The 26,241-nt window shown below is 42.8% G+C and overlaps 1 protein-coding gene across 2 annotated transcripts in view; it reads right to left on the bottom strand.

Annotated features, from left to right (window-relative positions):
* The window catches only part of BARX2 (BARX homeobox 2), a 70,764-nt gene that overhangs the window by 23,916 nt on the left and 20,607 nt on the right, over window positions 1-26,241 (bottom strand). Inside the window, exon 1 of one of the 2 annotated variants that reach the window (XM_063093452.1) lies at window positions 8,362-8,430. The exons of the other annotated variant lie outside the window; for it this stretch is intronic. Coding sequence (XP_062949522.1) covers window positions 8,362-8,422 — 61 coding nt within the window. The 5' untranslated portion in view covers window positions 8,423-8,430. Of the gene's footprint in view, window positions 1-8,361; window positions 8,431-26,241 lie in introns of those variants that run through there. 2 annotated transcript variants of the gene reach the window in all.

Below are 26,241 nucleotides of genomic sequence, written 5' to 3'. Positions count from 1 at the left end.
AAGAGGACCTTTACCACTAACTCAAGGAGTGACCTTGAACACATTACCAAAACTTTCGAAGTTTCAGTGTCCTCATCTACAAAGTCACACCAATAACAGATCTCCCTCATAGATGACTGTGAGGATTAGATGCACTGATGTGTGTGAGGTGTCCAGGGGCATCTGATTGCTATTAGCTGCCTTTCTTTCCCTCCGTCACTTTAGTTGCTTGATGCTCTGTGACTGAGCCAAATTACTGCAGATTAATTTCCTTATCAGGAAAGCAAACCTGCTCATGAACTCTGCATGCTATCTCCTTCTCCTCTGTGCATTCATGTGCAAAGCAGGATTCGGCAACACCACAGTGCCAGTTTCTGTTTGCCCAGTGGAGGTCTTCAAATGCCCTTGCAGCCATGTACAGAGACTGATAGCAGCAAGTGATGTCAGAGCAATCAGTGGAAGGGCTAACCTGGCCGGACCCCCTCCTAAGAACTACTAAGACTCCAGAAACAGTTACTTTGGTTTTGCAGACGTGTTAGAAAAAAATTTACAGAGCAGCTTGAGAATCCCAAGGCACAGCCCTTCTCAAGGTTAGTAACAGGCAAGGAAGGATGGAGCTACGGGGACACAAGACAGAACCAAAGGCAATTCCAAAAACTGCAGGGGAAACAGATCTGGGGGGGTTAAAATTCCTTTGCCCCATCCTATGCCGAGAACAAGCTGAGGAAAGTGCACTGACAGTCAGTGGTAACCAGACATGAAAGCTCATGATTATGTATGCAGACGCATGTATGGAAGCACGGAGAAGAGGGGATAGAGAGAGGGAAACTATTAAAGAGGCTCTGAGTGGCCTTTTAACTTTGAAATACACTAAGTTTCTAGCCCAGAAAGAGTGAATGAAATAGATACACTCTTTACAGGTTATGGTTTTGTGTGACCAAAGAAAAGAGAAAATGCTTTAAGAGGCCAACTTAGCCATCAACCACCTCATTTTAAAAAAGGGAGAGAGAGGGCATTCTGATGTGTGAAGTGCAAATGAATTAGAAACATGGAATAAATTTATTTCAAAATCTGTATGAGATTGTCATGATGTAGACTCTGGAATCGCCATCTAGTTAAATAAAAGCTTAAGAACGTTCCCAAAGGTTGAAAAATAAAAGGCAGAGAGGTGGAATGGGGAAAAAACATTTGGAGGATTTGGAAAAATGAAGAAAGTCTGGAAAATAAGCAAAGGACATCAGAGCAACTGTGATGGCAGGCTGACGGCACCATGCCACCTTTCCAGTCTTATCGCAGGCAACCTGCAATGTCATCAAAACCGTAGATGCCCACAAAAACACTGGCTGCGCTGGAGCTGACTGAGATCAACTAAGGTGGCCTGGCAGATGGTTTATGGACCTTCCCTATGCTGCCTAAAATGTCACAGCACGTAATGTGGTCATCATCCACCCAGCAGCTAAGGAACACACTGGAAATGGCGTGGTCTTTCTCCTAGCCACTGTGCTTTCTGTGCCCACCCACACCCGCTTTCCTCCACACCTCACAAGCACTCACTGGTGGCAAGCTGCCCAGAGCAGCTGCTGTTTAGTACAAAGACAGGATTAATCACTCCTACCTTCGTGCACCCACGCATTTTGTTTGTGTCCTTCACCATCCTCACTCAATTCAAAACTTACATTAAGAGGTAAGTTGTTTACCCACCTGTTTCTCACGAGATTGCAAACTTCGTGAGGACAAAATCAAAGAGCACATCTTCCTGGCTTTTAACTCCATGACTTATTGAGCTGATTTTACTTGGAATCAGGACATGAGGGCTCAAGATATGGTTCTGACACCACTGGGCTCTCTGGCCTTGGTCAAGCATACTTCAAAGCTTCTGTTCTTTAAAAATGGCAATGATAATACTTCTCTGCAAGCTTACTGGAGGATTGCATGGATAATAAGTATGAAAGACAAGGACAAACTATTCCAAAAGAGGCGCCAATGATCTCAAACACCCAATTTAGCAGACCCAGCTAATGTTGCATACCTTACAGATGCCTCCATTCACTAAGAAGTCACAACCCTGCTTTCTGGTGCTAACCTAATCCATCCCCTGCCTCTTACCTTGTGCTCAGTAATTTCTAGCTGGGGTCCCGGTGTGTGTGGGAGAAGAGTCTCCACCAAGTTTACTAGGAGGAATGCTCTGATTCACTGTCGTCATCATCATCAGAGAACTCCACTAAACAGCTCCTCAGCTCTGTACTAATTGGTAGAGACAGGAAAAGAAGCAAGTTCTGATCTCTGCCCTCAAGAAGCTAAATATCCAACTCAGAAAATGAGGCACCAAACTGAAAGGTACATAGGAAAAGAAGCATGTGGTAAATGCTGAGGGGTACAGGAACCACAGGGTGGGACAGACTGCTGGGTTCTAGAGTACGATGCCTAGCAGCAGGATGAGTTGTGAAAAGAGGAGGAAAGGAAGGAAGGAATTCCAGAGGCTACCAAGGAAAACCCAACAGGATCTGGGAAACCAATTGATGGGGGTGGAGAGAAGAGAGGCAGACACACAGGCGCAGGAAGACTCAAGACCTTGGCAGTGACTTCTGCATTTGGAGCACCATGGACAGAAATTGCAAGTCTGCAGTGTGGGAATGTTTGGGGAGAAAAGATGAGGCTTACAGTTTGAGGTGACCATCAGACCCCCAAACACCCAAGAAGGGCTCTGAGATGTATGTGTAGGGTTTACTCAGAACTGGACCTGAAGGGTTGAAAGTAGAATTCATCTCCCAAGAAGAAAGATTTAGGAACTGCAGAGGATGAAGACTGGGCCTTGGGGCACACCTTCATTAACAGGGCTGGAGAAGGAAATAGAACCAGTGGAAGAGACAGACGTAAAAGACCAAGAATCAGCAGCACAAGCAGAAGACAACATTTTCACCGGCCAATGAAAATGGCCAAAGGGAATTTCAAGAATGATAAACTTTCAACAAGGTCACTCAGTAACAAATTTTTAGACATAAGTTTTGAAACCTTCTCCCCTCCTCTGACACTTCCAGACCCATATTCATGATACAGGAATCTCCATGAGGCAGGCTGGGAAGATGTGCACTGGGCAGTTTCCAGAAAAAGCCACGGGAGATTCCCTTTCCCCAACTGGTCCACAGGCAAGCCCCTGACAATGCAGAAGGAGAACACATACGCCAAACTCAGAACATCTTACGCCAAAATGAAACCCAGTCTGATTTCATTCTTCCCCCTACACATTCTGATCCTAGCTTAAATATCTCTATTGCTTGCCTTAATTGCACAGGATTAAAATCAAAGTGGGATAAAAGAGAATAAAATTTGGTTTAATTCAATGAATTATGGAATACCTAGTATAGAAACTCTGCCCACAATTTGGGATAAAACAATATACAAGACAGACCAGGTCCTTGCCCAGCTTATGGTCTAACCAGGATGGCAGATGATTAAAACTGAAGTAATTCATGGTTCTATAAAGAGTACTCAGCAGGAGGATCTAACCAAATATAGGCAGTCAGGATTCCCTTGAAAGAGTGGCATTTAACTGAGATTCTAAGGATGAGATTAGCTGAGATTCCAATCTGAGAAAAATAGCAAGCAATAAAAAGGTGAAAGTTTAAGGTAAGCTGACGTAAAAGTATACAAATTTGCCAAATGCTAAGTGTAAAAAAAAGCAAAACCAAAAAACACAGGAGTAGAGAAAATAGAGGAAAAGGCATTTGTGCCTTACTGAAGAATATTTAAGGAATTTCTGATGTTGACATTGGTTCTGCTGAGTGAAGACAAGCGTGGAGAGCTGTCCGCTGGAACATGAAGGCAAGTCTTTAACCTGGAGCGCTCTCAAGCAAACCAGTGTCTGGTAAGGGCCAAAAATATAGTCAATGCACCACACGGGCAGTGCCATTGGGATATTTCAATGTCATGAAGGCAGTCATGATATCTACAGATAAATCTCCTAAATCTCCTCTTCTAGGTATCCCATCATTCTCTGGTAAAAGTGTACCCTTTTAAGGCTATGCTGCTAATGCAGTCAGTTGCCAAAAAGACTCAAACTTTAGAGGAATTTACCCCACTGAAGTGAGGAGGAAAGAGATGCTCAGTGTTTGATGGAAGAATCTTGTTGGGTAGAATAAAAGAGTTCCTCTCTTGTTCTCTTTTAGTCAAGCCATCAAGATCAAGTGGCAACCAGTGTATCTCCAGTCATGGGAACTTTATACATCAGACATGAATATTTACACATGTCTCAGTCTAGCTCTTGAAAGCTACCATAATAAGGGATAACAATAGGAATAAAAGCAGTAAGCTTTTGCAACACAGTGAACATCCATCCTGCAGATCATGGTACCCAACAGGCCAACCGGGACCAAACACAGTTGCTCCCTACAGCAAAGTCCTGTCTCTGCACTGAGCCAAATCCTGTCCATTAAGATCCAGCTCTACCCTCAATAACTCCATTAAGCATGCTCAGACTTCAGTCCACAATAAGGCCTCTCTTTCTCTGAACATTCCTTCTCTGTAAATGCAGGACTTAGATGATTTTTAAGGTCCCTTTTTGGTACAAAGATGCAATGATTTTATGAGTAATAACACACTAAGGGATAATGCGTCTCTCATATTTCCCAATTCTATTTAAAGTCTTTGCGTTATACTTCTGTCTCCCACAGTGTGCTTCCCATATTTTGCACAAAGTATCAACTAAATATTAGCTGAATTAAACAACTGTGCAAAGAACAAGAATGTTAGTACATGCATATAAACTTCTCCAGCTCTACTAAATCTTCTTAGTTCACAAGGAAGTGGGGTGATAAACTATTTACTTATCTGATATCCTCAAAGGTGATCCAGATTGTAACTATAGCCATGTGTCACTTAACATTCTATATATGAAGACATGTTCTGAGAAATGCATCATTGCGTGATTTCGTCATTGTGCGAGCATCATATAGTGTACTTACACAAATCTAGATGGCATAACCTACTGCACACCTAGGCTATATGGTATAGCCATCATAATCTTATGGGACCACTGTCATATAGGTGGTCCATCTTTGACTGAAACATTGTTATGAGGTGCATGACTATACTAAAGGCAAAAGACTGTAATTGCATAATTCCCACCATGCACAATTAAGACTTTGAGGCTGTGTGATTTATAGTTAATGACACACTGAACACCAGAACACAGAGATTATTTCTTCTAACCTGGCCTTTGATGGATAAGGCAGAGGGCATCAAACAAAGTCACACAGAAAGTTGATGTCTGAACTGGGAACACAACTGAGACCGCCAGAGGAGAGGACAAATGTTCTATTCCCATCACCATGTTGCCTTTCTAGGCAAGAGATACCAAAACGCTGAGCACTATTTAGCCACAGGCTCTTTTATTTTCATCCTGCACGTGATCTGTTTTTCTGAAAGCGAGTGTGTCAGAAATTCACAGCTAATAATCTGATGTATTATCAGCCAATCCAAAAAACTACTGCTTGGAAATTTCTCCTAAGTGGGGCTAATGTAAGTTTAGGAAGAGAGGAGGAAAGTAAGGGTAGATCTTTGATTGCATTGCAAGCCACTGGCCCACACACCGATTTGTTCACTAGGAGGTAACAATGATAATAACACACCCTTTGTGGGGGGGGGGGCCTTAGGAAGGGTCAATCTCTGCAAAGAAGAGAGGCTCGATAAGCCACTAAGTCAATCTCATGTCTCTTAAATTCCACTCCTAATCTCAAGACAATGCACAGAGGGAGGGGGAAAAGGAAGCAAAGATTATTGAGCACCACCATGGGCGAGACTGTGAACACACATACCTCTTCTACTCCTTGCAAAAATTATCCAATGACTAGGTCACGTATCTGGGATTTGAACAGAAGTCCGTTTCTTTCATGGCCCTGCTCCTTTAATTATACCATGCTACCTTCCAAAATTTGAAAATACAGCTTACCAGGGACTTTCTGATGTCTAGTGCGCCAGGCAATCAATGAATATTCAGACACAGTCAAAACCTTCTGCTTCTTCTGGGTGTGTTAATTGGCTCTGCCAGGTGTCAGCTTATATGGCATAAGAATAGTTCAAACTTATCTCAAGGCTCCCATAATTTTCACGACATGGTGCCCAATTCCCAAAAGAAAGAGGAAGTCAAAGGATATATTTTCATATCTTCTTAGATCACATTAATTTTTTTCCTGATAGGAAGCAATATGTTTTAATGTAGAAAATTTAAAACTACAGAAATATATACACCAAAGAAAGTTATGTATGTTCCCACATACAGAAAAACCAGTGAAGTTCACAGATTTCTAAAAGAGAAAGGAGGCCCTATTTGAAGAGGCTCTGCCTCTGCCCTGGCAGGGACAAAGATGGCACTCTGGTTCCAGTCCAGGTAAGAAGACAGCAAATAGTCATGTTTCCTGGGGAACGGCTTGAGTTGCAATAACATGACATTCTGAAATCCTTCTAACACAGAAATAATGACCCCATTACCAAGTCCAAAGAGCTGAGCCAAGGCACACACATGGGCAAAGAACTCAGATTTGCAGCCAGCTGCTCAGGTATTTTCTCATTTTCCATGAACCATTTCCCCATTGACCACATGAGACATAGAGACTTGCAACCATTATTCCTAGAGACATATGTCTATATCTATATCTATATACACACTGTGGGTTCCCCTTAAGTCAAATTTACTTCCCCAGAAGTTAACAAGCTACCAAATGCTGTAGAAAAGTTAAATGCAAAAGCAAATAAACATTTCCTCTCCTCACTAGGTTCTAAACTCAGGATTACAGGCTCAAAAATTGTCATTCACTCAAGAACAACAACAAAAAATAAAGTCAATAAACAGCAGTGTAGAATTTTACCAAGATTCTTTCAAAGCCCAGATTTTTAAAATAAGTATATACATATTTTGAAAGTTAGAATCACTTCTGCCTACTTAATAAGAGAAATATTGGAATAAGTTTTGAAATTTTATCAGAAAACGGAAATTTATAAAGTTTATGAAAATTATGTCAATGTAATTAATATCTGACATATTTCACTTTATAGGCGCTATTATAAACTGAAAAGGGCAGCACAAATGTAGGCTGGTACCTGACAGGGGACCTCTAGACTAGCACAAGCCTTCCCAGAACATCTCCCTTCTTGCTGTCAACATTAGGAAACCCAGTTCCCACACCAAGAATAACTCCCAGTATAGACACAGTCTGGTTCTATAATAGACCCATATCCCTCCAACAACTACAATGCATATTCAGCTCTGCTATTCAGATTCAGCATAGAAAGAGGATTTTTTGACAAAAGCAACCTTTAGGCCCCAAAAGACAAGAGTTTAAACATGCAGTCTGCTGTGCAGGTGCATGCCCTGTGGGTCCCTTTAATCAGGCCTTGGCTCTCTTCTCACGGCCCAAGCCTGCAGGCATGCCATCCAGCTGTCCACTTGGCCCCTTCAGGACAGATCCAGCCTTCCCTCTCTTATCGCACATCAATGTAATATTTGTCCCGGGAAGTGGAGCTGAGAGAGAGTCAGGACAGAACAGCGTTCCTCTCCCATCTGGCGGTGTCCACATTAGTATCCCACAACTCAGTACGGAGGAGTGCTGTAATGTCCTTTAAAGTTAAAATAAAGACACTGCATAGATATACTCCTAGGATACTCCAAAAGTTCCAAAAATAGCCTCAAGCAGCAGCCAAATTATACCAAGCCAGAATCTCAGTGGAAGCCATCCATCCCAGGAGAGGAAGAACCAGTTGATCTTTTACGTTTTTAGAGGCATATAATAAAATTGTTAGAATCAGATTCAAGTTGTAACTTTTCTAAGGTAGTAATTAAATATAAACTAGCATTGACAACTTGTTAGCCCACTTACTTATTGGTTAGGGCTTCTGGCTGGTCAGAGTTCAAAGGGGAAATAATCAGCCCCAACATATCAACTCCAAGTATTTTTGATGGACTCCATAATTTCTTAATATCCTAAACTAGCAAGGAGCTATAAACACTGTTTCAAAATTCTGTGGGCATCATAGCCAAAGATAATTGGAAACACTGAACAACTATTTCTCCTGAGAAATTTGAGAAAGTTTCTGTAGGAAGAGACTTGGCAAAACTTTTCCATACCCAAGCCCTGTTCCTCCTACTTCTCACTACACTAATATTTGCTAGTCTTTCTTAACCAACGCTCCCGCCTCCACCCCTAGCCACACCCTCTTCTCTCCACAACAAATACTGAGTGTCACCCATCTGTCAAGGCTGGATAAACAATCTAGGACCCAGAACTCAAACAATGCAGGATGAAATGGCAGAACTCAAGAGTCACAGTGTCAAGATTTAAAAAGCACATTCAGACTTATTCTATGTACCAGACCCGGCACTGAACCCACCTGCAGACCAGATGCAGAGGTCTTGCATTTCAAGTACCCACACCAAGAACAGCCAGCCCATCCAATCCAGCCCCTCCTATAAGAGACAAAAATAAACCTCCTATAAGAGACCAAAATAAAATGAAGGACATGGGATTTCTAAAGAAATCTACATCTCTGCAATTGGGTGAGTCTTTCTCGGCATGGACTCTGAGGAGCCTAAGAAGGGAGCTAAAAGCCCAGGTCACAAGAGAGCCATAGGAAACAGTACCATTTGGAGACAGTACCATTTGGAAGATACAAAGAAATCAGTGGGACTTAAGCTATCAATTTACTTCAAAATTATCTAGGGTCATGTATGGCTTCAGATCAGACTTAAGATGGCATGTTGCCATCTTTTCTTCAGGAGGAGGACACAAAGGAAAGTTGGGGGTAGGGGAGAGGAGTTTATTAAACCAAGTCTTGATATATGTCTTTTCTAAACACATCTTGTGCAATGAAGGATACATTCATTCTCCAGCTTACAACTCTTTCAACAGTTTATTCCTAAAAAGGTGCCAAAAGTTTTCAGGACCCAATGCTCTGTGATCTGGGAAATGGTCTGCAAGCATCTCGTCTTTCTTGGGGAGAAGTAAAAGATGCTGAAGGCAGCAGGAGACGCATTTAATTGACAAGTTACAACTAAGTTAGCCAATGGGCCCAGCACAGCCACCACTGTTGCTCATCTGAAATCTCTGGACAGCTGGAGGAAAGAAAGCTTGCTGCCTGGCATAGTTCTGTAAGAGCATTTCCCATGGCATCCTGCAGGCTTTGCTGAAAAAAATAAGGTGAAAGGCTTTTCCTGATGCTTCTGGGGCTAAAAGGGGAAAGAGGCCATGAGGAGAACAATTGGCCAGGCTAACCCCACACAGGGAAGTCACAGAAACAACAGAGTCTGTCTCACTAGGCAACAGGAGCACATTTAAAACTCATCATCATCATCATTAACCCCATCAAAACACTTATTAAGAGCCTAATTATGGGGCCCTTTATAGGGAGTGAACCGAGAAAGTTAAAAAGTACCAAAACCACTATTGCTCACAAAGTTTATAAAGGGGGGAGGGGTCATCTAATTTTTAAATTAAAATAAAAGATTTAAGATTAAATAAAAAATAAAAGTAAAATTAAATTATTAAAGAAAGGCATAAACTGTACTATTGTACTACTTATCATGGCTTAAAATGAGATGTTTAATGCCTAGAGCCAAAAAGAACAATGAGCCCATTCACCCATTAATTGCTATCTCATTATTTGGGAGCTTTGTTGACAGTGCTATTGTTCACTTTAATTATTTTTGGCCTAAACTCTTTAGCCCTTACGAAAATCATTAGTAATTGAATTTCTCACAGCTAGCTCAGGTAGTATCTTCACATACCTCTGACACTAGTAATCAAGGCGTAAGGGTTTTGTTAAGCAAACACATGACTCTAAACACAGAGCTATAAACAGACTCTGATTCACTCCCTGCTTCTCCCTATTGCTGTAATCTGCATGTTGTGCTAACATATGATTTGAAGAGAAGGGTGAGGTATAAATACAGTGTTACAAAAGCCTACAGAAAGGATTTGTGGAAGTTTTTCATCCAAGATTTAGAGAAGACCTCATTCAGCAGAGAAAGGCCTCAAGTTGTTCAAGAAAGATCGGTACTCAACCTAGTAACTATAATTACTACTAAACAAAAGAAAGCAGGGAAATGAGAAAGTTTATTGGCATGCTGAGAAGTATTACCAGAGTCCGACATTAGAATCAAAGATTGCAGTACTTAAGTAATCCCTTTATCTCAAAACTCTTCGATAAGCCCTATAAAATAGCTTAGTCACAGGGCCTAAATTAAATCATATCCAGAATTGACCTGAATCAAAGGTCACACAACCCTTGCAAACCTAAAACTAATGTAGTCAGCACTTATGTAATTTTAGAAAAATCACCGTTTGCCTTTTTTCTCAAAAGTCTCCAAAGAATATACATTCTCTACTCCAAAACCTCCATTCCTTACTGTGATGTAAAGGAAGTTCAACTGGTATCAGACCTAAATAACCCCGAGGTGCCGTCCATTCCCACACGCCCTGCTCTCTCTGGACACAAAGAACAGTTGTTGTTCTCCAAAGTACCAGACACTTTCCCATCTTTTCCCATTCCTGCATCACCCACCTTGCTCAGGCCCCTCAGCCTTCATGCTTTGACCACTGAGACCATTTTTTAACTTGTCTCCATGTCTCCAGACTTTACGGTCTTCCTAAAGAATACTTTTCACCATTGCACTCCGTGCCTCAAAAACCTTCAAAGGCTCCCCAGTGCCCAGAAGATAACGTTAAATTCCACAAAATGGTAGTCAAAACCCCTGGACTGAAGTCCCAACTCATCTTTCCAATCAAGTATCTGCCCAACCTAACCTGCCACTTATTCAATGTCTATGAAATACCCTTCCCCACTTTGGCCTCTCTCCTCTCACCCTTGTCCTACAGACTCACCAGCCATATAGCCCTGCTCTGGAAGACTTTAACTCCACCACTTAATAACTAGCGAAGACTTTTGACAAATTTCTTTAACCTCAGTAAGACTTGTTTTTTCCACCTATAAAACAGAGATGATAATAACACATAGCTCATGAGATAATCCACGAAAATGCTTTTAGCACAGTGCCTGGGAAGTAGCATGGGTGCATTGTTTGCTTTCTAAATTAAATTAATCCTTTGCAGGTCTTTAAAGCAAAATTCAAATTTTGCCTGCAACTAGAAACTTTTTCCAACTATAGCTAAGAATACCTCTTCAAATTCCTACTGCACTTAAGTTTCCAAACATAACTTAGCAGCAACTAGCTCTGTTTTTTTCAAGCTTGTTATTTTTGTTTTCCTCTACCTAAAATATAAGTTCCTCGAGAACATGAACTGTGTGCTATTCTCCTTTGTATTCTTTTCAGAACTTATTTCAGAGCTGGGCACATAAGTGGTACTCAATTAATAATCCCTAACTACCGCAAGTACCAAACTATCTCCCTATTCCAAGCTCATCTACATATAGTCTATAAACTACTTCTGGCACTTATAAATACCTTATATTATCACATTAAGTTTCAAGCTTCAACCAAGCACCTTGAAAGGACAAAAGTCCTATTTTATATCTGATTCTCTTCCACACAGACTCCATGCCTTAGTGTCAATCTCAGTCGCAAATTAAAACGACCTTGGGAGCTTTTGAAAAATAATAATTCCCATGCTTGTCCTAGAGGTTCTGATTGAATTGGCCTGTGGTGGGGCCTGGAGAAGTAACTCATCACCATGCACAAATTCCGAATCAGCAGATTCATGTTGATTTACTGACTGGCCTGCGTATTAGTCTGTTACTGTTGCTTATAACAAAATACCTGGAACTGGATACTTTGTAAGAAAACAAAATTTACTGCTTACAGTTTCAGAGGCTAGGAAGTCCAAAGCCAGGGAATACATCTGGTGAAGGCTATCTTTGGTGGTGACTTCAGTTGTGGCAGGTTATCACATTGCAAAAATGGCATAGCAGAGAGAGCAGAGAGTAACCTCCTCACGCACTCTTCTTTGAAAGCCCTCAGAACCACGCCCTTGACCACCATTTTTAATCCATTCACTACTGCACGGTTCTACAATCTCATCACCTCTTCAAGGCTCCACCTTACAATAACCATAATAGGATTTCCCACCCTCAATAGTTACAATGGGGATTAAGTTTCTAATATATGTACTTTGGTGGAAACAATTCAGTCAACCCAGAGCAGCATGCTTGTGGACTATCATGAAGACACCCAGTCTTCCTGTCTCTGGGTTAATAAACCCATTTTCGCTAAACTTTCCCTCACACGGGCTCCATCCCAATTCTTATGGTTCTCTATCTGATTCCACCTACCTAGTTCCTTAACCCACAATTCAGTTACAGAATTGCCATATAAGCATAGCTCCACTCAGTAAAAGTGCTATTTACTGAGCATAACTTCATCATGTCCATGTCATTCTCAGTTATACCCACTCTCTGCTACACTTTAGACACTTTGCTCAACATGGGGGACACCAGAACACCAACAGAGAGATGTGAAGTCTGTGTGTTACAGACCTATTTCAAGCCTGTCCAAGAATGACCTTGGAGAGAATCTTGTTATATAATTCAGGCTTGTCTATAATGTGGCCACACAGCATACACTGTGAAGAGAACACGATTTTGACAGTTCAAGACCTAAAGAGGCTCTGGACTAGGCAGAGTGGGGCACAGCAGAGGGCAGAGGAGTTCAATGGACATCCCAGAAGGAGACACATATCTCTGCCCACCTGCCAGCAGAAAGTTGGGGGATTCTACTCCAGAGAAACCAAATGGCCACAGCAAAAGATCTACTGGCACTGCTATGTATGGGTCCCCCAATTAAACTGCCAACAGGGTGTGCACACACCCCCACCCACCCCTCCAATAAGTATCTTAGAGTTTCATTCCTGTGGAGGAAGAGACAGTCCAAGTCACTAAACACTTGAGGAAAGCTTTGAACATGAAAGAGAAAGCAAACAAACGGGGGGGGGGGAAGGAAATTGGTGTGATCAGAGACAATTCAGGGAGTAGAAGAAACATTTATAAAGAAAACTATCATTAACGTCCTCGGAGATGAGAAAAAATACTGTATTCATGAAATTGGTTGCTACTAAAAAAAGAAACAATTAGAGAACAAGAAAGAACTTTTGGAAAATAAAAATATGATAGTTGAATTTTGAAAATAGACAACAGAAGATAAAGTTGAAAAACATAAAAAGTAGGTTAAAAGCACAAGGATATAGAATATAATATTAATCATAGTAAACAAAAACACAAATTTGTCGAAAATAATAGTAACATTAACAATAGTGTCAGGTGCTGTTCTAAACATTTTATATTTATTTGTAAATGTACATTTACATTTGATCCTTATAACAAGGTACCATCAACACCTCCGTTTTATAGATGAGTCTATTAAGGCCTAGAGAAGTTAAATAACTTGTTGAAGGTTATATAAAAGTACATGGCAGAATGAAGGTACAAAGTAATGTGAAGAGAAAGATAAGGAAATTAGTGGATCAATCCAGGACTTACAATATCCAATTAACAGAAATTCCAAAAAGGGGAAAAAAGGAAAGGGAATAGAGGAAATTATAAAAAAAAAAGAATATAATAAAATGTTTCTAAACTGAAGATAAATTATATGGATCTACCAGATGCCCTTAACAATGAATGAAAAATGATTCACCAAAGCACATACTTATTCTAAAATTTTAGAAAACTAAGGATAGGGCCGAGCCCGTGGCGCACTCGGTAGAGTGCTGTGCTGGGAGCGCGGCGACGCTCCCGCCGCGGGTTCAGATCCTATATAGGAATGACCGGTGCACTCACTGGCTGAGTGTCGGTCACGAAAAAACAACAACAACAACAAAAAAAGAAAACTAAGGATAGAAATAAAGTCCTAAAACTTTCTAAAGGTCACATGTGCTTTTGATACCATAATAAAAGATATGATTACAGCATAAGTTTATCTAAAGCAGAACTTAACTTTAACCACCTCTTCCAAAGTTATCAATTCTGCACATGGAGAATGGGCAGCAGTTACCCCAGCAAGTACGTTCACTTGTCACTGCAGCAACTAAAGAGATGTTCCTGTTTTCAAAAAAGAAAAACAAGTCTACGGTTTAGTCAACTTGACTACAAGCCCCTGGGGTGTGGTGTGGATGGTAGGGATTCTAGAACAATTTTAAAAATAGCACTTAAGCTTAAAAAAAAAAAAAAAAAGATGATTAGTAAACTGAAGAATTCACCGAAAGCAAGTGCTCATTTCCTATACTTTTTCATAGCATGCCTAGACTAGTAGATAGAACACACTATCTCTCACATCCTTAAACACAAAACAGAGAAAGGAAGGCAGGACGAAAAATACAAACGCTCCTCCAGGGAGAACACTAAATTCCAGAACATGCTGTCCTTTGAGAGGTGAGGAAGCAATTCCACTATATTTTAATTTTTTAAAAAAAGAAAAGAAAAGTAAGTTAGTAAAGGGCGAGAGAGGTCACTCAGAGCTTCCTGACTTTTCTGAGAGCTCTTGTGTTTCCACACCTGTATCTCCTGGCCCCACCCTCTATGTCACTCCAGATTCTGGATGGTGAATACAACTCCCTTCTGATTAGCCTAAGTGCTAATCAAAGGTCACTGCCCATTTCCTAGGGTTAATGTTGAGTCATATTCAATGGGTGTTCATATCAAAATCTTCTCAAATAATTAGCAGTTAAAAATATGCATTGAGCACCTGTGCTAGACAAAAATAAATATGGTCTCTATTCTCAGGACACTAACAGTCTAGTTAGGGAGGGAGGGAGGGAGGGAGGGAGGGAGAGAGAGAGAGAGAGAGAGAGAGAGAGAGAAAAGAAACAAACAGTTCAATAAACAAATATATAATCACAACTTGGTTAGTACCATGAAAGAAATAAGCAGAGTTGAGTGATGGAGAATATCTGGGGAAGGTTGGGGGGCAGGAAGGCCGAGGTAGATAGGGTCTCTGAAGAGGAGACATTTTGGAGGAAATCTGAAGGCTGAAAAACTTAGTACATTCTAGGAAGAGCAAGGCGGGTGCGAATGATGCACAACAGCAGTTTGGGGAGACAGGTAGGGCCCGGTCAGGCAGGGCCAGCTGGCACGGGGGACCTATGTGCCACTTGCTGGCCGTCCACATGCACGTGGTTAATGGCTATCTTCTGAGGTTTGTTAGGGGCCTAAGTCCTTGTTTTATTATTCCTTTTTCAGTATTTTTATCTAAAATTTGTCTAGAAACAGAAAAGGTATTCTTACCAAATTTTCTCACATCACCAAAAAAAGGAGTGTTTTAGATAACATAATCAGAATTTTTAAGGCTTGGCAATGGGCTAAAATCAACAGATCTAAATATGTCTTCCAATGACTTTCACAAAAGAATCTCATTTCTTTAGCAGGGATATGCAAAGCCCTACCCAGATCTCTAGCTTCTTCCTCGTCATTGAACCGACTGCTCTAGTCATACGTCCAGTCCCCCAAACACCCCGGACCTTTTCAGGCCCCATGCTCCTACAAATGCCGTTCTGTTTGCCTGGCCCTCCTTCTGCACCTGGTGAGCTTTTATTTATGTCCCAAGCCTTAACAGAAGCACCAGATCCTCCAGAAATGCTCCTCTGACTCTCTCCCTGCTCTCTTCCATTGCAAGCGAGGGGTAAGTGTCCCTCCTTTGTGACTGTACGGCTTCCTGCATACACTTCTACCCCAGCACCTAGCACACTATATTGGTAATTTCTGTTTATATATGTCCTTCCTACTACACTGAACCTGAATTCAAAAACTGCATCTTAGTTAAGGGCTGTATCTGAAAAACCACATCTAGTAGAAGGCTGAATATTTAGCAGATATTCAAGGTTTACTTATAAATCAATTAAACGTGTATAACATGGAAAAATATCTGATTTAATAGCTGTCTATGGAGTGGTGAGGGGTGAAAGGTGGGATTTGGGAAGGTCAAGTTCAAGAAGAGCTAACCTAAGCTAAGGCTTTGTTAACAAAAGTGCAAAACACAGAGCATTGGGTCCAATTTTTGAAGCTAGGCTTTAAATGAGCCTTGACTCTCCAGAACAGGGAGCTGAGAACAGGGTGAGTTTTAGAAACAACGTCATCTTAGGAACTGCTGACAGAACTAGACTATGAGCACCAAGAGGAGGAAAAGCTGTCTTCTACTCACCCTTGCATCCCCAGTAAATAGCATCAGACACAAAATAGGTGCTCCACTTAGGTGTATTGAATATGTTAAGTGAAGATGGAGGAGTTCGGCCTAATGTGACTGAGCAGGGCATAGGAAGCTGTCCTCTTCCCCACCGGCCAGGGGGGAGGTTAAACCAAGTGACTCTTCAGGTTCCATCCAGCAAGCTCTAGGACTCGGAGAGTCTACACTTGAGCAAACAAACGCAGAGAGGTGCGTGCCGAGCAAATCCTAGAACATCCCTTCTGTCAGCTTTTCTCTTTAGATGCCCACTCAGTGCTTCCTTGGTTTTTCTCCACAGCTTGGATACTTAAAAACACAGGAAACTCACAGTTGAGTTCTTTTACTTGGTTTTTTAAAAAATTCCTATAAGTACTATATACTTCTTTAGTCTCTCCAATGGTATCTCTGTCCCTCTTTCTCTCTAATTATCCATCATTTAATTTACGTGAATCTGAAGTCTGAGGGTCAATGTCATAGTTTACCCTGAAATGCAGGCTCGCCTGAGCAAAGACCCTAAAAAGGGACAGTTACAGATTCAGTTGCTATTGAGGCTGGTTAGCCCAGCACAGTGAACAACTGTGTATCCACCCTCTCCACGTCCCTTTTCGAATATTAGTTCATAACACTTGTGAGGCGCCTGCATTGTCCTTTCTCCCCTGTGCTCCTCCTGCTTTTACAGGCGCCGCCCCTCTTGCAGCAGCTACATCCCTGCAGTGCAACTGCTGCTCACGGGTCCACCACCGCACCTCCCTGAAGGCTCCTGGGAGGCAGGAACTGTGCTTTATTCACTTGTATCTCCAGATAGGTCACCTGGGGGATGATGAATGCCCCCAGAAATATGAACATCACCCAGGAATATGAATGTGTGTTTTCGAGTCAGACAGACCTGAATTTGAGTTCAGACTCAGCCACTAACAAGTTGGGTAGCCCTGTTTTTCTAAACTGTGAAATAAAGACAAAAGTAATAACTATACTGCAGGATTACCGTGAGAATTAAATAAGATCTGTGTGATTTTTATTAATGAAGAGCTCCTTAAACATTTGCTTAAAATAATAAGCACAAAGGATATCAGATGCATGTGTGATTATCATGGTTTAGTACCATCTTTTTTTTTACATGTGTTGATTTGGAGTTACCATATGCAAGGAACTATGCTATGCTGTGCAGGTAACAAATGTGTTTAAGAAAAAAAGGCTCTTCATCCAGGAATTCGTAATCTAGTAAGGAGATAGATAAGTAATGTATATAGGTACCTATAAAGCAAGGCAGTCAATAAATGTGGAATAAAGAATATAAGCGTTCTAGACATTCAGTCAAGGGAGTGAACACTCCTGCCTGGAGTGTCCAGGGAAGGCAATGGCAAATGTGCTGGACTCTGAATATCAGGGAGGACTGCGATTGGCAGAAGGGAGGCATGCAAGCATCTACGTAGAGGGGACATCACCACAGAGGCTTGAATACAAAAAAATGCATGATAGGTTAAGGAGGAAAAGTCATGAGATAAGAAGAGACAAGCATTAGAATGCAAAACAGAATTCCTAAACTTGTAACCTCTGTTGCCTTTTGAAAGTCACTGTTTCTTCTACTCCTGAGAGCCCAAAGGACATGTCTGAGCTTTCAATTTGACAAAGAATTGAATTTTATCTATAATCTTTAAATGTAAAGTTAGATTACCAATCAGGAAACTGTTATACTAGTTCTGGTAATAATGGCCTGAATTAAGAGTGTTTATGAAGAGACAGACCAAAAAAAAAAAAAAAAAGACACAGGCTTTATGCAGACTGATCAGCAGCGGTGTAAGGGAGACAAATGAAGGATATTCCAGAACTCAGTGCCTGTGTGAGGAGGCCAACGGGATCCCATTAAATAAATGAAAGAGCTTCTTGGGAGGGAGGGGTAGAAAAAAAAAATGTTTGGTTTCAGACCTGCAAACTCTAACATCCAAGTGTGAACTCATCACATCTGCCCCAAAATCAACTCCAGTTACCCACCCTCTAGAGTGTGAGCAGCCTACTCTTGGCATATTCAGGAGGATTACTTGACTTTGCTCTAGTTGGAATGTCTCAGAACTGATCCATGTCCAGGGGAAAGAAATGCTTTTGCCCAAATTATCTGAGGCTTAAACCCCTCAGAGCATTAAAAGGGACTAGATTTCATCGCATCAGATGGAAATCTCTCTCAGATAAAGCAATGGTCACAAGGATGCAAAAGACGGATCAAGGGGATACATGTACAAATGTATATATAACCCACGTATTTTTTGCATACTTCCAAATTGCATTGTTTATGCAGCTGTTCACAAACTCAGCTTCTCTGTTTATTTTTGTCCTTAGAGGAAACAGAGACGAGAGTTCTGCCTATTAGGCACAGCGAGATCAAAGAGTCCCCTAACCGGCCTGAGAGAACACTCCACTCAAGCCTTCCATCTGAGCAAAGATCAAAACAGGATGATCCCTCGGAGCACCCCTCCGCAGGAGAGCTTGCAGCAGCACCTGTTGGAGCCCCCCTTTCACTGCTCACACCAAATGGACGGGCTTTGTGTTTTCCTGGGAGTGAAACATCAGATTCCGGCAAGTCTCTCGAAAGAGAAAAGCATCTCCTACCAGGTTTATTAAGACAACATCACTCTCGCCAAGCAGGTTGCATCCTTGTTGTTTTATGAACCAAGTGGGGGAAGGGTGTACAGGGGGCTGAGGAGGGGAGGGGGGAGTCTGGAAAGGTCAACTGACAAACTAAAGGTTATCCAGCAATCTGCAAGTGGACTTGGGAAGTCGGCAGATGGCAAACACTTGCTTTCTCTCTTGGGCCACTGAGAAAAAATTGATACCCTCTGTGTTTTCTTTCCCATCTCTACGAGGTGTCACCCTCTTAATTGGCTCTAATCATCTGAAGCACGGTGATTCAATGTCACCACACAGAGCTGTTGATTCCCAGCACCATTTTGGTTGGCACAGGAGACAGGCCTGCCCTTGTAAACTGTGAATGGTGCATTGTTCACACCAGCCTGCGGCCTCCCTCGCTGACCTCTGCATGCTGACTGGGGCTCACTTTAGGATGTGGCAATAGCAATCAGAACTGTCACAAAAATGGCTGTGTGTAGCATGTATGGCTATGGGTCTCAATAGTTCTTATTTTGGAAATTTCATGGCACAACAGTTACTGGATTATCTCTCATGCAATCTTTGTTTGAATCATTATTTAGAGTGGGTTTCCAGTCCAGTCCCTTGTTTCAGTGCTGTCCTTACACCCACTTACCTTTCCGTGCCTTCAGAAAAGCATGCACTGCCATTTAATCCAACCTCCAACTGCAATGGAAGCAACCAAGGGCTCCTCTCAGCAAGAAGCAGGGTGAGGGCTAAGCGACTGCTTTCATGTCCAGACACCTGCAATTCCTCATGAAATCTATGGCAGGAAATGCCAGTCAGTTGTATGGGAAACATAAAATGGACAGTCATAGGGGGTCGCCGGGTATGCCTGGCACCGTTACTACTGGCTGGGGATCCACTCCCAGGGTGCTGAGGGAGGACCGAGGCCTGAGGGGGGTAGGGAAGGCTGAGAACCTGGCAGCAGCCTCATGAAGGAGCTGGGAATCATATCCACAGACAGATCCAGATCCAGTGCAGGGATCACCCAATTTCCATGACAAAATATTATGTGTGCAACACTGCTCTGCTATATTCACTTCTATTTTTCCCACCGCCTATTCTGTAGGTGAGAGACAGTGGGAAGGAAGACGCAACTTCTAAGTAAACAAATGACAGTGCCACCATTCCAAACAGCTAGCTGCTGACTAAGGAGCCTGCAGAGGCTGAAAGCCCATTTGAACTGCGAGCTCCGTACAGCAGCAGCTGCAGGTGAGGCCATCTTGCACCTTATTCCAAGGACAACATTAGGATTCCACCTGATTTCTCCAAATACACATGTGCATAGAAAAGTGGTCTGCAAGTGCTGCCCTCCTCCTCTGAACAACCTCTTTATTTGTTTGCTGTCTGGCTCCTCACTAGGTCTAATCCCATCCTTCCTGGAATGACTTACCTTTTGATAGACTTTAAGCTCACTGAGGACAAGGACTTGATTATGGGGTTTTTGTTGTTGTTCATTTTGGATCTCCCTCAAGTGTCTACAATGGTATCTGACATACTTTAGGCATTCAGTTAGCAGTTGGTTAACTGATTAACTGATTTCTCCTTTAGAGGATCTACTGGGAACCTGAGACCAAAGGAGTTAACCAGTTAACCCTCTGACCACTGAAATCTCTTCAGGATTGATAAACATAGTGAAATTATTCCTTTAACCTCTGAAACATTAAATTTCATAAAAGTGTTTTCATAAGTAGCTCATTTTTCTCATTATAAAACCCTATAAATGGGGGAGTTCTGGTCAAGATGGTGGAATAGACAGTTCCCAGCATCACTCTCTCCCACAAATCAACCAAATTTACAACTATAAAAATGTAACATCAGCCAAGCTGGGGCCGCTGGAGCTCAGGGGAAGAGGAGGAGAGACCTACGGAATTCATGAAGGCAGGAGAAACTACGATGACAGAAAGAAAACGCTGCTCTGAGCATTTTGGGCCACAGCTGCTTTAAGGCTGGAGCTGATGAGCACATGGAGCAGGAGCCAGCAGAAGCTGCAGCTGTGCCCTTCAGATGGAGTTACTTGGAGGCAGCAGGAGAGAAGAGGGCCTTGGCGGCCCCCAGGACAGCAAGACCACTAATAGGGTTCCTGTGGACCTACACAGGAGCGAGGAGCCAGAACAACTGAAAAAAGGGAGCCATTCAGAGGCCGGTGAGTCAACGCAAAGGACTGGGCAGGGCTCATCCCATGGGAAGTGTTCGGAGCATGGGCAGTGGGCAAGATGGGAACACTGGGAGAACACTGGGACACAGCAAGGACAGCCGACCTGCCCCCCAATCAGCAAAGGACCACTCCAAGGAGAGTGGTCAGGAATATAGAATTACATGGAGTGCAGTTTGATGAAAAGACTCAGACCCAGATCAGTGATTCTACAGAACACAGATCCACTGGGTCTCTGGAGAGCCGGAAGTACCTATAAGGTCAACCATTAAACCCTGAGCTGCACAAAAAGCCTTCCCTAGGGAAACAGCAGCAAAGTAGCAATTTAAACAACCACACACTTAAGTACTGATTCCCACAGGAAGTTCCCCTGTGTTAGAAGCAAAGGACAAAAATTAGTTCTGGCCCAGGCACACCAACAGCACCTTGGGGCCTGCCTGGGAACCAGAGGCTTGGATCTGGGGACTAGACCCCACTCCCACTTCCAGGCAAACTGCGCCAGTGCCTCAGGTCCCACCCAGTGACCCAAGGTATGGAGCCAGGGACTGGACCCTCCTCCCACAACCAGGCATACCACGCCAGCAACTCAGGGCCTGCCCAGGGACCCAGGGTATGGAGAAGGGGACCAGACACACTCCCACAACCAGGCACACTGAGCCAGCACCTTGGGGCCCACCCAGGGACCCAGGGTATGGAGTTGGGGACTGGACCACCCTCTCACAACCAGGCACAACATTCCAGCACTTAAGAGCCCACCCAGGGACCCAGAGCACGGAGAAGGGGACTGGACCTCTCTCCCACAACCAGGCACAACATGCCAGCACCTTGGAGCTCACCCAGGGACCCAGGGCATGGATAAGGGGACCAGACCTCTCTTCCACAACCAAGTACACCAAGCCAGAGCCTTGAGTCCTGCCCAGTGATCTGAGGCATGGAGAAGGGGACCGGACCTCTCTCCCACAACCAGGCACACCATGCCAGTGCCTCGGGGCCCACGCGGGGACCCAAGGCATGGAGTGGGGACTGGGCCCTCCTCCCACACCAGGCACAAAATGCCAGCACCTTGGTGCCCACCTGGGTACCCAAGGCATGGAGAAGGGGACCGGACCCTCCTCCCACAACCAGGCACATGGCACCAGTGCCTTGGGGCCTGCTCAGAAACCCAGGGCATGGAGAAGGCAACCAGACTGTCCTCCCTCAACCAGGCACACTGTGCCAGCACCTTGGGTCTCACGTGGTGACCCAAGGCATCAAGAAAGGGACCGGCCACCCCTCCCACAACCAGGCACATGGTGCCAGAGCCTTGGGGCCTGTCCAGAAGACCAGAGGCATGAAGAAGGGGACCAAACACACCCCACAACCACGCATACCTCCAGTGCCAAGAAGCATACCAAAAACATCACCTCCACGTGGGTGGCCCACCACAGCCACCACAATAACCATGGCTGACGCAAAAGCGTCTAGACGCCACAACCATCACGCAGATGGTCTGCCAACCACTGGAGTGCATTCACACAAGAAGAGTCACCAGCGGAGACAAAGAAAAGAAGAGGATGTCTCTTTCCACAAAACCCATTTCAGAGTGACAGAAGAAGCATCTGCTCTATATTGGGGGACCTGATCACATTTCTCAGCATTGGACAGATCATCTAGGCAACAAATTAACAGAGTAACCACTATTCTTTCAGAAGGAGAGAAGAAATCCAGGGTAAGTAGAGTGGGGAGAGGGAGGGAGTGGGGGAAGGGGAGAGATTGGACAAGGAGCATAAAGAATAATTACGATTTGTAACAATATATATGCTAGTAATATTGATTTAATCAACATATCTCAATGTTCAACCCCCAAAATATGTATAATCAATTTTGATTCAATAAATAAAATAAATTAAAAAAACAAAACAACAACAACAAAAAAACCTGTAAATGGAAGGGCACTTTCATTTAGCCCTGTTTTACAAATGGGGAAATCCCAACATTCCAATATTAAACAAACTGCCTAGTCAAGTGCTAGTTTTTACATCCATTCACTGACTCATTCAAACAGCGGTGAGTGCTTATCATGTCTATACTAGAACGGTACACCTGACAGTTTACATACACACGTTTTCATTTAATCACCATAATAATCTTGCGTAGCAGATATTATTGTGCCTTTTTTAGAGAGGAAGAAATAAATGCTCAGAGTATCTAAATAACTGGCCCAAGTTAACACTCTAAGAGGCGAGGGACTGAGAATTCAAACAAGGTCTGTGCCTCCAACAGTGATGTTTCTCAAAGAAGCCTGAGACAGAGCCAGAACTGAAAGCTGAATGTGAGGGCTCCGAGCAGCAGTCATTTCACACCGTCTGGCACCGTGACGGTTCACACTGGCTCACACACTTCTGTGCAGGGACAGTTATATCTTCTGCACATTTGTTTGTTCTGCAAAAACAAAACATTGTCAACCACGTGTGCTAGAAATTGGCCTTTATTTCTTTAAATGCTTGCTTCACTCATCACAAGCCTTTATCTACAAGGTGCCCTGGATAATTGTGGTTAAATGAACCGACCCTGCATTCACCACTATGTATAAACAGCAGGCTAGAGTTAGTAGCTCTTCCTATCTCGTTTCTACACATCATATGTCAATCTATAATCAATACAACCTCTTTCTAACCACAAAACTGCATGATCAACTTATTGAAGCCTAAATTTTTAAAAATAATTTAAAGAAATAAAGCCACTTTATTGTAATCTTTTTTCCCCCACTCCTCTGTTCTCCTCCAGGACCTGTAATCATAACCAAGTTCATCATAAACCTCAATCTTTCTACTTTCCTTAAGCCAAAACCAAGTCTCTCCCATACAAACGTGTTTTCTTGACTTATATTTGTCTCTAACAGTTCCTCTCTTTCCTACATTAGTGACGTTTCTTGCAAGACGTTTCTTAGCTCCACTTTCTCATTTCCCATTGACCCCTAAATTGACTGCAATGTTGATTCTGTCCCCCATCCCAATGGAAATGAATTGTCAAAGTCATCAACAACCATTTCCACACCCAGACTATGCCTCTAAGTGTGGATCACGAGTTTGCACTGCTAACAAGCTCCCAGGTGCTGCTGGTCCACGGACACACTCTCAGTAGCACCACTCTGGACACTTTTAGCTAATTAAATCCCTCAGCTATATTTAACATCACTGATTACTCATTCCTTTTGAAATCCTCTTCTTGACACTCTTTTCTGCTTTTTCTTTTCTCTCTCTGACTGGGGTCTGGCTTAGGCTCCTAATCCTCTCCTGCTCATTAAATGCTGGGATTTCCCAAGGCTCCGTCCTTGACCCACTCCCACCACTGCCCCGGTTCATCGTCTCTTGCCTGGAGGATGGCAACGGCCTCCTAATGGGCTCCCCTGCCTTCAGTCTTGTCCCTGTCAAAGTCATCCTTCACAATGATTCTCCCCCAAACCCAAATCCAATTATGTTATTCCTTTGCTGAAACCCTTCCAGTGATTCTTGAGAGCCTCCAGAATAAAGCCTCCATGGCATGGGTCCCCTCCTTTCCAATCTCACCTCTCAACACCTTCCCTTTATACTTTACATTCAATTAATACTGGCCCGCCCGTAGTTCCCAGACACACACTATGCTGTTTCAAGCCACTTTATCTTTGGTTGCATCTTTCCCTCTTCTCAGAATGTCCCCTGCTCATCCCAGGAGTCTCATTCCTCTGTAATTCTTATTCAACCTTTAAGACTCAGTTCAGGTTCTCTCATCCAGAAAATCTTCCCCAGCCTCTTCCTGCTGTCCCCCACGGACTAGGCTAAATTCCCGGCTCTACACTCGTTCCAGGCCTCCATGCTTGTTTCCTCTTTCATGCACTCTCCAGAGTGTTTAAAATGACTTCTGTATGTTTGGGTCCCTTTACTACTCAGCGAATTCTTTGGGGGGATCATTTATCTTTATAGCTGCTTCCTCAACCTGGCAAAAAGGCACTCAGTGAATGTTTTCAGAGCCGACTTAAGCCTCTATGTCTTCCAGGTGAAGGTGCTTCCTCGATGAATGGTCATAAGTAAATACCTTCAACTCTAGAGTCTGTGATTCTAATCAAAGAACCTGGATTCAAGAGAAGAGGCTGAAAGCCAGAGGTGCTCTGCTGGCTCTCCAGACCATTCGTCATCCCACTCTGCCCCTCTGCTCAACCTGAAGGTCCTCCCATGAGCACAGTAATCCAAATAAAAGCTGTCTAATCAACTACGCTCCAGGAAAGCCTACAGAGCTGAGGCTCTACATGTTACAAATACTGATGGGCTAATCTACTAGGCAGACCTGAGCTGATCCACAGGACCATCATATCGATAGCCTGTCATGATATACCTTGAACAGCTATTGAGAAGAGTGATTATGCTTTTTCTCTTTCTGACAAAATCTCTAGAATTGAATTGCAATCACAAAATGGTAGTATGAGGAGGTAAAGTAAAAAGTGCAGCATGATTTTCTCTGAGCCACTGTGCTACAGAGGAACAAAACACAGGTATCCTCAGCCTTTCGAGGACAAGCAAATTCATAGCTATATAGACCCTTTCTCTCAGTACCTCATCACAGCTAGTTGTTCTCTTGAGGTTTCAGAAGCCAACTATAGGAACTGAAATCAAACTCAGCTTTTACCAACAGTGCTGAACTATACAGTGTTTGTCCTATACAAAGTATTGGACAATACTAAAATATTTCCTGACCTCCCATGGAGAATTTTGATAAACTCAGCTAACCAAATGATTTTGATAAACTCAGCTAAACAAATGATGTATGAACCAGAACACAGACATGAAACTCTAAAATTCCAATGGCAACAGCAATGAGGGTTTTTTTTGTTTTTTGGCTTTTGTTTCACCTGTTACAACTATTGTAAGGCTTTGCCATGAACCATGAATGTTTAAACTCTCAATTAAATCTATTTCAGCAAACATTTATTGAGCATCTTCTTGGAAGAGGCAAACATTCATACATAATTATACTTCGTGTCTTCCTAAGTTTCCTACTTGATATTTAAGAATCTCCAAGTACTTCTCCAATGAGCATGAAATCTCTGTTCAGAAAAGAGAGAAAGAACTCAAAAGAAGGAAACAACTTACCCATGTCACTCTAGGAGCTCGTTTAAAAATTAGAAGTAAACGCAGTACATAAAATGAGCCTGTATTCCTGGTAAAACATGAAGCCCTAATTTTATCAAGAGACAAGGATAATACTGGACCCTACAAGGCAGCAATGATGAAAAGGGGAAAAAGTTATGAATTTAGGAAGCAACAATAAGTCAGGATTCAAAAACTACAAAAATACG

The sequence above is a fragment of the Cynocephalus volans genome, chromosome 4, assembly GCF_027409185.1.
Source record: "Cynocephalus volans isolate mCynVol1 chromosome 4, mCynVol1.pri, whole genome shotgun sequence".
In the NCBI taxonomy this organism is placed as follows: domain Eukaryota; kingdom Metazoa; phylum Chordata; class Mammalia; order Dermoptera; family Cynocephalidae; genus Cynocephalus; species Cynocephalus volans.
Note: the sequence above shows the minus strand (reverse complement) of the source record. Positions and strands in the feature narration are given on the sequence as shown.